The following is a 10,026-nucleotide window of genomic DNA, read 5'->3' as shown; positions in this document are numbered from 1 at the left end:
AACACGATTCTCATTTTTCCGGGCTTGTGCGGATTTTGCACTGCGAAATTAGGTAAATACCACTTAAAACCTGTGTCGATATACTCTTCATCGTCGGGAATCCTTCTAGCGTAACCGTTTTCTATGTACTTTGCGATTTCTTTTTTGTATTTAGCGGCAAATTCTGAGTCAAATCGCATTTTCTTCTCTATACCTAGCAGTCGTTTATAGGCCATCTGATAGCTGTGTGGAAGTTTTGGTGGAATAGTACGCCATAGTAATCCAGCTTCGAACCGCTTACCAACTCGACGTGTGTTGGCCTGCAGCATCTGGCGCGCCCTTTCATTCTCTTCAGACTCTAGAAGCTTTGATGATCCATTAACTCCAAAGTTATCTGCTGCAAAATATTCGGTAACTAGTTCGTGCAAAGACGTAAGGCTGCTTTTCTCGCAGATATGTAGAACTACCGGTGCTTGCACTGCTGCTCTGGTCGGCCCGTATACTATCCAGCCCAATTTAGTATTAATGGCCACTGGACTTTCGCTATCGGCCTTCACGGTCGCGGATGGCACACTCAATGACGTGTTGTCGAGACCTAACAACAACGATGGCTTAACTTCGTGATAATCTTCCAATGGCAATGGCTCGAAGTGGGCGTAATGAAACTTCTTGAAGGACTGTACTGGCAAGTCTAGGCTACGGATAGTGCACACGTTGCGAAGGCTGTAGGTTGCTGGTCTATCTCTGCATCTTACATCTAGATTAATGAAATAGCTGAACCTTCGTCGATCATGGCGAAAACGTCTTCCCTACCATTTGGTCCGAATAATTACACAGGAACGTATTTAAACAGGTGGCCGCGCGTGGATATGGCTTCCCTACAGTTGAGAATGGGCTGCGCCCCACCTTGGTTGCGGGCTGCATCTGCATGAGCGGCGGCTGTTGTGCTTTCATGAAGGCTCCGGTGGTGGTATCGACGGCAACCATCGGTGTCACAAAACTTTTTAACGCGACAGTTTGATGTGTTGTGTCCTTTGCGCAAACAAGAAAAGCAGAGCTGAAGGCTTTTCACTTTCTCCCAACGCTCAGGGACGCTCATTATTTCACAAAAAGTCTGACAGTTCGAAATGGAGTGGGCACCCATGCACGCGTAACATCGCATACCTCCCGAGTGCTCCTGCTGCGACTCTCTACCGAGATGCATCAAACGTCGAGGCTGTTGCTGTGTCGTTGGAAGTTGGCTTCTACTTGGTTGTTGTATCATTGGCGGTTGGCTTCTACTTATTGCAGTTGTTGGCGGCATCAGACACACGACTCTGGCAAGGTCGCTTAACCAGCTCGAAAACTCTTTAATTGTGGGATACGGCTTTAAATTTACGGCATATCTGGTCCACTCGTATTGCTTGCTTGGCGGTAGCTTAGTTACTAACTGCTCCAACAGTGTCGTGTTAGCGAGGTGATGCTCACACTTAGCTGACGTTAGAAACGCAACAACGTTTCTTGTTCTTGTTGAAAACGCTAAAATTTGCTCCACTTTGTTTTCAGCGATAGTTTGAAATTGCTGAATTTTAAGAAGCTGGCTTCGCACTAAAAGGTCTGGCCGACCAAACTGGAACTCCAGCTCAGCTATAGCATTCGGCACGTCATCGGGATAGATCAACATGGAAGCAACTGTTTCTCTAGCACGACCAACTAAACATTTGTGTAAGCGCATTAGGTTATGTCGGTTACTATAGCGAAACGTTTCGGTCGTATCTTTGTAGTTTGCTAAGAAGAGCGGCCAGTCTTCGGTGTTACCGGAAAATATAGGCAGATCATACAACTTTGTAACCGAATCACTAACCTCTAGCACTGCATTTTGCGTGGAGCGCTCCGGTCGCGTCACTGGTGTGGTTTCACTATCCTGCTGCATTGCTTCAATCACGTTAGAACGCGCGTCGAACTGTATATTGTTTCGCAATCTTTCTATGTCTCGCTGGCTTTCCTCTGTGACCGCCTTCAACTGTCCGACTGCATTTGTGAGTGCGTTGAGACTGGCTATAATTGCTGTCATATGGGCTGGTTGCGCCGCATTCCCATCCTCGTCGGTATCATCCTGCACACCCTGTTGGCTTTCTTGACTTCTCAAGTTATACTGGCTTCCACCTGGCATGATATCTCACAACCTACGATCATATATTCCCACACAATTCTCGACACTCCACTTGTCTTCCGTTCGCAATTTCACCCACCCTTGCTACTCCTTCAAAACCTTCTTTTTTTATTTTGGCTCTGCCGACTACTTTTGGCGCCAACCCTTACTCTTTTCGCGCCACCAGCTCTTCTCGATCTTTCTCGATGTTTTCAGGTTACTCGCTGCTCTTTTATCTTGTTAAAATTGGCGCCACAAGTTTTTCGCCACTAATAAAAATTTTCCGTTTTACTTTGGACTACAGCTAGCCGACAACACGCTTAATTTGGAGAACAGTTAATTCGCAAATCGATGAACATCAATACAAATTTGGAAAGCGATGAAATATTAGGCGGCCTTTGAGCAATGGCAAAATGACGAGATTAACACAATGCACGACTTTTGTATATTGTACTGTTTTAAAATGTATTTATTTGGTGAATTTTACAAACGTTGATATCGATAAATGTTGAAGCCGAATAAAGTTTCCAAATGTAGAATTTTGAAGCAAGATGAATGTGGTTGATTGAATGTATGGTTGTGGTTGTGGTTGAATGTATGGCCAGTTGAATATATGGTTAGTTTCCAAATTGTATTTGCGCGTCGTTGTCGGCTGCTGTCTAAATTGCTTCTGTCGTTTTTTCGGTGCAAGCAAATGTCTTCCATCATCACAAACAAGAAATGACATCTAGTGATGTGAAGAATAATGGTGTGAAAGGCAAATTGTGCAAAGGGAAATTAAGAGGCACAGGGTGCCCTTACACCCCACCCCACCGTGAATCGCCTAGGGATTCACCCTCTAAACATAATACGGCAAGTTTCGAGGCTGGACGACGTAGCACTCCTCCAGCTGTTTTGACATCGGCGACTCGTACCTGCCCGTCTTTGGCTGTAAACACCCGGACTACTCGTCCTTTCTGCCACCGGCTTCGAGGTAGTAGAGAATCGCAGATTAAGACTAAGTCATCTACCTTGATTGGCTCCACTCGATCGTGCCACTTTGGACGTAACAGCAATTGTGGCAAGTAGTGCCGTATCCACTGCTTCCAGAACCGGTCTTTCAGGTTTTGAGCAATGTGCCACTGCTTTTTGAGGCAAATTTTCTCGTCTGCTGACTGAGGTGTTTGAGTAGAGTTAGAGCACCCAATAAGGAAGTGGTTCGGCGTTATTGGGTCGTCTTCTTCCGATGCCAAGGGCACGTCTGTCAGTGGTCGAGAATTTAAAATATTTTCAATCTCTATTAGCACGCTCCTTAGCGTTTCTTCCCGCGGTACTTCGTCTTGAATAATTTTGTGCAGCAAGTTTTTCACGACGCGGATGAGTCTCTCCCAGCAACCTCCGGAGCTTGGGTTAGAAGGGCAGTTAAATCTCCACTCAATGTTGCGTTGGGCGACTTCGTTGTCGATGCGTTGAAAGTCTAAAATTCGTTCCGCATCCTTCAGTTCTCTTTGGGCGCCTATGAAGTTCGTCCCGTTGTCACTTCTTATACGTACTGGCGTTCCCCGGCGGTTGACAAAGTTCCGCAAACACAAGAGAAAGGCATCTGTCGATAAATCGTGCGCCAGCTCCAAATGCGCGGCTCTGGTGGTAAGGCAAGTGAATATCACTGCCCACCTTTTCTCTCTTCGGCGACCTATCGCAACATTAAAGGGGCCAAATAAATCGACGCCCGTGTATGTAAAGGGCCTGACGTATGGTGTGACGCGATCTTCGGGTAACTGGCCCATGAGAGGCGGTGCTGGCTTAGCTTTGTCGATTCGGCATCTGTTGCAACTGCGTTGAACTGCGTTGAGCAACGACTTAGCGTGAGGGAACCAATATTTTCGGCGGGCTTCGTTAACGATGACGGCAGAATTCTGGTGGTGCATGTTTTCATGGTACTGGCGCATTATGAGTGTTGAGACGATGTGTTTGTTCGGCATCAAAATCGGCTTCCTGGATTCTATCGGCAAAACTGCGGCTGCGTCGATGCGACCTTGTATCCTCATAATGCCCTCCTTATCTAAGAACGGCGTTAGCGCATAGATGGTGCTTTGTTTGTGGAGACATGCTGAGTTTTTGAGCGCTGCAACTTCTTTGGCGTAAATCTCGTTCTGGACTGTTTTTATTATAAATTGTTCGGCTTTATTGAGTTCGCTGGCGGTCAGCGCTCCGCTCGACCGCGTATCGTCGTCGTTCTGGTGCGCACGGACGTGCTTCAAAAATTTGCAGGTGGCTCGTTGAACCCAGGCCATCACCCGTTTCAACTTTAAATAAGACGAAAAACGGTTAAACTTAAGTAAACAATCATTTACCTCGATATGCATGGCGAAGCACGGCTGGACTTCTTCTGGTAGCTGGTCTGGTAAAGGCTTATTGGATAGGATGGGCCAACACTCCATAGGCTGCTGTAGGAACTCTGGACCTCGCAACCATGAACTGCACATCTCGACCTTCGGGGGCCATCTTGGCCGAGTAGCAATATCAGTAGTATTTTTCTCAGTAGGTATCCAGCGCCACTGAGGAGGCGTAGACGACGATAGTATTTCGGCGATGCGATGGCCGACGGAGGGCTTAAACTTTCTCTCCTCGGAGTTGACCCAATGTAGCACTGTTTGTGAATCGGACCAGTAAATTGTCGCGTCAAGCTGAATGCTATGACCATGGCAGATTAGTTTGGCCAATCGCACGCCTAATACTGCTGCCTGCAGTTCCAATCTTGGCACGGACAAGAGCTTTTGAGGTGCACCTCGGGTTTTACCGGCTACAAATGTGACCTCACAATTTTCTGCACTGGTGACTCGAAAATAACCAGCGGCGGCGAATGCAACTTGGCTGGCGTCTACTACTATGTGTAGCTGAATCGATACGGCTGCTTGCAATTGAGGCGAATACCAACGTCTGATCCGGATTTCGTTAACGCGTTTAAACTCGCCCCACCAGGCAAACCATTTGTTTTGAAGTTTATCTGGAATCACTTCGTCCCACTCAATGCGGCTTTTCCATACTTCTTGTATCAGTACTTTGGCAAATAGTAGAAAATCTGCGAGAATACCAAACGGATCAAAGACTGCCATGATTATGCTCAGCAGTTCACGCTTCGTTGGTGCTCGTATTCCCTCTAATACTGGTTTCGGGATACGATGAAACTTGAATTGGAATTCGAACGAGTCCGTTGCCATATTCCAATACATTCCCAATATCTTTTCGTGGTTGGTTACGCTTTCTAAGCTTACTGGCTGTGATACTGTTCTTGGTTCTTTGTTCAGGCTGACCTCGATATCTCTGATGTTCGACACAAAAGACCTCAGTTGAAAACCTCCTTCGGCGTGGATGAATACGACCTCTCGACAAATTCTTTCGGCTTCTTGTTGATCTCTAAAACTGGCTACGAAGTCATCAACATAATGACTATTTATTATTGCTGCAACGGCGTCGGGATATAGCTGGCGGAATTCTTCTGCGTTCTTATTTTTAACATATTCTGCTATGCAAGGTGAACATATGGCACCAAACACCATCGACTGCATGACGTACTGTTGTACCGGTTGAAGATGGTTTCCATCGCGCCACAAGAACCTTTGCGCTTGTTGATCTTGCTGCTTTATCAGCACCTGTGAAAACATTTCACGGATGTCTGCTGCTACTGCGACTGCTCCCTCGCGGAATCTGAACAATATGTCTACTAATGGCTTAGCATGTTCAGGACCTTTTATCAAGGCGGAGTTTAAAGCTATACCATTTACTTTGGCGGCGGCATCAAACACGATTCTCATTTTTCCGGGCTTGTGCGGATTTTGCACTGCGAAATTAGGTAAATACCACTTAAAACCTGTGTCGATATACTCTTCATCGTCGGGAATCCTTCTAGCGTAACCGTTTTCTATGTACTTTGCGATTTCTTTTTTGTATTTAGCGGCAAATTCTGAGTCAAATCGCATTTTCTTCTCTATACCTAGCAGTCGTTTATAGGCCATCTGATAGCTGTGTGGAAGTTTTGGTGGAATAGTACGCCATAGTAATCCAGCTTCGAACCGCTTACCAACTCGACGTGTGTTGGCCTGCAGCATCTGGCGCGCCCTTTCATTCTCTTCAGACTCTAGAAGCTTTGATGATCCATTAACTCCAAAGTTATCTGCTGCAAAATATTCGGTAACTAGTTCGTGCAAAGACGTAAGGCTGCTTTTCTCGCAGATATGTAGAACTACCGGTGCTTGCACTGCTGCTCTGGTCGGCCCGTATGCTATCCAGCCCAATTTAGTATTAATGGCCACTGGACTTTCGCTATCGGCCTTCACGGTCGCGGATGGCACACTCAATGACGTGTTGTCGAGACCTAACAACAACGATGGCTTAACTTCGTGATAATCTTCCAATGGCAATGGCTCGAAGTGGGCGTAATGAAACTTCTTGAAGGACTGTACTGGCAAGTCTAGGCTACGGATAGTGCACACGTTGCGAAGGCTGTAGGTTGCTGGTCTATCTCTGCATCTTACATCTAGATTAATGAAATAGCTGAACCTTCGTCGATCATGGCGAAAACGTCTTCCCTACCATTTGGTCCGAATAATTACACAGGAACGTATTTAAACAGGTGGCCGCGCGTGGATATGGCTTCCCTACAGTTGAGAATGGGCTGCGCCCCACCTTGGTTGCGGGCTGCATCTGCATGAGCGGCGGCTGTTGTGCTTTCATGAAGGCTCCGGTGGTGGTATCGACGGCAACCATCGGTGTCACAAAACTTTTTAACGCGACAGTTTGATGTGTTGTGTCCTTTGCGCAAACAAGAAAAGCAGAGCTGAAGGCTTTTCACTTTCTCCCAACGCTCAGGGACGCTCATTATTTCACAAAAAGTCTGACAGTTCGAAATGGAGTGGGCACCCATGCACGCGTAACATCGCATACCTCCCGAGTGCTCCTGCTGCGACTCTCTACCGAGATGCATCAAACGTCGAGGCTGTTGCTGTGTCGTTGGAAGTTGGCTTCTACTTGGTTGTTGTATCATTGGCGGTTGGCTTCTACTTATTGCAGTTGTTGGCGGCATCAGACACACGACTCTGGCAAGGTCGCTTAACCAGCTCGAAAACTCTTTAATTGTGGGATACGGCTTTAAATTTACGGCATATCTGGTCCACTCGTATTGCTTGCTTGGCGGTAGCTTAGTTACTAACTGCTCCAACAGTGTCGTGTTAGCGAGGTGATGCTCACACTTAGCTGACGTTAGAAACGCAACAACGTTTCTTGTTCTTGTTGAAAACGCTAAAATTTGCTCCACTTTGTTTTCAGCGATAGTTTGAAATTGCTGAATTTTAAGAAGCTGGCTTCGCACTAAAAGGTCTGGCCGACCAAACTGGAACTCCAGCTCAGCTATAGCATTCGGCACGTCATCGGGATAGATCAACATGGAAGCAACTGTTTCTCTAGCACGACCAACTAAACATTTGTGTAAGCGCATTAGGTTATGTCGGTTACTATAGCGAAACGTTTCGGTCGTATCTTTGTAGTTTGCTAAGAAGAGCGGCCAGTCTTCGGTGTTACCGGAAAATATAGGCAGATCATACAACTTTGTAACCGAATCACTAACCTCTAGCACTGCATTTTGCGTGGAGCGCTCCGGTCGCGTCACTGGTGTGGTTTCACTATCCTGCTGCATTGCTTCAATCACGTTAGAACGCGCGTCGAACTGTATATTGTTTCGCAATCTTTCTATGTCTCGCTGGCTTTCCTCTGTGACCGCCTTCAACTGTCCGACTGCATTTGTGAGTGCGTTGAGACTGGCTATAATTGCTGTCATATGGGCTGGTTGCGCCGCATTCCCATCCTCGTCGGTATCATCCTGCACACCCTGTTGGCTTTCTTGACTTCTCAAGTTATACTGGCTTCCACCTGGCATGATATCTCACAACCTACGATCATATATTCCCACACAATTCTCGACACTCCACTTGTCTTCCGCTCGCAATTTCACCAACCCTCCTACTCCTTAAAAAAAACCTTCTTTTTTCTCTTTGGCTCTGCCGACTACTTTTGGCGCCAACCCTTGCTCTTTTCGCGCCACCAGCTCTCGACGTTTTTCAGGTTACTCGCTGCTCTTTTATCTTGTTAAAATTGGCGCCACAAGTTTTTCGCCACTAATAAATATTTTCCGTTTTACTTTGGACTACAGCTAGCCGACAACACGCTTAATTTGGAGAACAGTTAACTCGCAAATCGATGAACATCAATACAAATTTGGAAAGCGATGAAATATTAGGCGGCCTTTGAGCAATGGCAAAATGACGAGATTAACACAATGCACGACTTTTGTATATCCACTGGGAAAATAGGTAAGCACCTTACGAGGTAAGCCATGTTTTCTTTCAGTTTTTAGTACCAAAATTGTCATCATGACCAGCGTAATCTACTAGTAAAGCACAAAATGAACACCTCCGGCGACACATTACGTTGTCAGTTGCAAAATAACGTGCAGCCGAAGTTATTTCCAAGCACCGAACTACTCCGAGCGACTGCGCTGCATTACACGTAACTTACTTTGTAAAGCGACTCAGAAGTATGTTTGATAGCAAATGTACATTCTAAATTCCTACTTACATAAGGCGGCCATGCCTTTGTAAAAGTAAGGGACGTTCGGCAGGGAAATCGTAATGACTGCCAGGTGAAGAGTAAGTTGCTAATAAGGTATTATTACGTGCTCCTAATTCCCACTGGGTATTGTACTGTTTTAAATGTATTTATTTGGTGAATTTTACAAACGTTGATATCGATAAATGTTGAAGCCGAATAAAGTTTCCAAATGTAGAATTTTGAAGCAAGATGAATGTGGTTGATTGAATGTATGGTTGTGGTTGTGGTTGAATGTATGGCCAGTTGAATATATGGTTAGTTTCCAAATTGTATTTGCGCGTCGTTGTCGGCTGCTGTCTAAATTGCTTCTGTCGTTTTTTCGGTGCAAGCAAATGTCTTCCATCATCACAAATAAGAAATGACATCTAGTGATGTGAAGAATAATGGTGTGAAAGGCAAATTAAGAGGCACAGGGTGCCCTTAAAATTTCTATCACCGGTCACTTTTTCTAAACGTTCTTTATCGCCGCGAAACCATATGTGCGGCGAATTCATTTATGAAAATGGATGTTAAAACGGACGCGAACTCCTCATCTCAACCTTTCAGACCTCACTCGCCGACTTTAACGAGTTGTCGCTTCTTATACATTTACGTTCTTTGATCAAACCAACCATGCTACCAACGGAGAATGAAGCTACCAGTTTTGGTCCACTTGGACCAAAACGGCAACGCTGATCGCGATAGTGGCTCCAATTCATCGATAGAGTTGTCAAATTGGAACTATCGATACTAACGTTAGTGCCTAGTGTTCGTCCGATACCACCATGTANCTTCTTATACATTTACGTTATTTGTCGCCGCGAAACCATATGTGCGGCGAATTCATTTACGAAAATGGATGTTAAAACGGACGCGAACTCCTCATCTCAACCTTTCAGACCTCACTCGCCGACTTTAACGAGTTGTCGCTTCTTATACATTTACGTTCTTTGATCAAACCAACCATGCTACCAACGGAGAATGAAGCTACCAGTTTTGGTCCACTTGGACCAAAACGGCAACGCTGATCGCGATAGTGGCTCCAATTCATCGATAGAGTTGTCAAATTGGAACTATCGATACTAACGTTAGTGCCTAGTGTTCGTCCGATACCACCATGTACTCGATACCAGGACGCATTTTTAAAACATCGAAGGAGGTATCGATGCTACTCAAAGTATCGTTAGAAAATACTCGATTCTACTTGTACTCAGAAGTACTCGGACAAAATATTTCAAAACAGTTTTGCAATCTTTTTTAAATAAATAAAACCATCTTTTATGTGTTACAAAGAT

At 45.5% G+C, this 10,026-nt stretch overlaps 3 protein-coding genes across 3 annotated transcripts; all 3 read right to left on the bottom strand.

Annotated features, from left to right (window-relative positions):
* Positions 1 to 35: 35 nt before the first annotated feature.
* Positions 36 to 2,331, bottom strand: LOC108376853 (uncharacterized). Its single transcript, XM_017633101.1, has 2 exons — positions 1,261 to 2,331; positions 36 to 1,227 (listed from the first exon to the last, which is right to left on the bottom strand). The coding sequence occupies exons 1-2, from the start codon at positions 2,129 to 2,131 to the stop codon at positions 809 to 811; spliced, it is 1,290 nt and encodes a 429-aa protein (XP_017488590.1). The 5' UTR covers positions 2,132 to 2,331; the 3' UTR covers positions 36 to 808.
* Positions 2,332 to 3,892: 1,561 nt separating this feature from the next.
* Positions 3,893 to 6,105, bottom strand: LOC108376855 (uncharacterized). Its single transcript, XM_017633104.1, has 3 exons — positions 4,444 to 6,105; positions 4,035 to 4,395; positions 3,893 to 3,948 (listed from the first exon to the last, which is right to left on the bottom strand). Exons 1-3 carry the CDS (start codon positions 6,103 to 6,105, stop codon positions 3,893 to 3,895), a joined length of 2,079 nt encoding a protein of 692 aa, XP_017488593.1.
* Positions 6,106 to 6,679: 574 nt separating this feature from the next.
* Positions 6,680 to 8,038, bottom strand: LOC108376854 (uncharacterized). Its single transcript, XM_017633102.1, has 2 exons — positions 7,151 to 8,038; positions 6,680 to 7,117 (listed from the first exon to the last, which is right to left on the bottom strand). The coding sequence occupies exons 1-2, from the start codon at positions 8,019 to 8,021 to the stop codon at positions 6,699 to 6,701; spliced, it is 1,290 nt and encodes a 429-aa protein (XP_017488591.1). The 5' UTR covers positions 8,022 to 8,038; the 3' UTR covers positions 6,680 to 6,698.
* Positions 8,039 to 10,026: the final 1,988 nt, after the last annotated feature.

The sequence above is a fragment of the Rhagoletis zephyria genome, unplaced genomic scaffold (genome assembly GCF_001687245.7).
Source record: "Rhagoletis zephyria isolate East Lansing unplaced genomic scaffold, Rhagoletis_zephyria_1.1 Rzeph_scaffold_11103, whole genome shotgun sequence".
NCBI classification, from domain to species: domain Eukaryota; kingdom Metazoa; phylum Arthropoda; class Insecta; order Diptera; family Tephritidae; genus Rhagoletis; species Rhagoletis zephyria.
This window is presented reverse-complemented; position numbering and strand designations above follow the sequence as displayed.

Bases quoted from the DNA above. Each gene is read 5' to 3' on its own strand.
- LOC108376853 (XM_017633101.1), bottom strand. From the start codon at position 2,131: ATGCCAGGTGGAAGCCAGTATAACTTGAGAAGTCAAGAAAGCCAACAG. The intron at 1,228-1,260 runs GTAGAAGCCAAC...TACAACAACCAA, and splicing joins GCCGCCAACAACTGCAATAA to GTAGAAGCCAACTTCCAACG.
- LOC108376855 (XM_017633104.1), bottom strand. From the start codon at position 6,105: ATGGCCTATAAACGACTGCTAGGTATAGAGAAGAAAATGCGATTTGAC. The intron at 4,396-4,443 runs GTAAATGATTGT...TCTTATTTAAAG, and splicing joins GCTTCGCCATGCATATCGAG to TTGAAACGGGTGATGGCCTG. The intron at 3,949-4,034 runs GCCAGTACCATG...CCTCACGCTAAG, and splicing joins CGTCTCAACACTCATAATGC to TCGTTGCTCAACGCAGTTCA.
- LOC108376854 (XM_017633102.1), bottom strand. From the start codon at position 8,021: ATGCCAGGTGGAAGCCAGTATAACTTGAGAAGTCAAGAAAGCCAACAG. The intron at 7,118-7,150 runs GTAGAAGCCAAC...TACAACAACCAA, and splicing joins GCCGCCAACAACTGCAATAA to GTAGAAGCCAACTTCCAACG.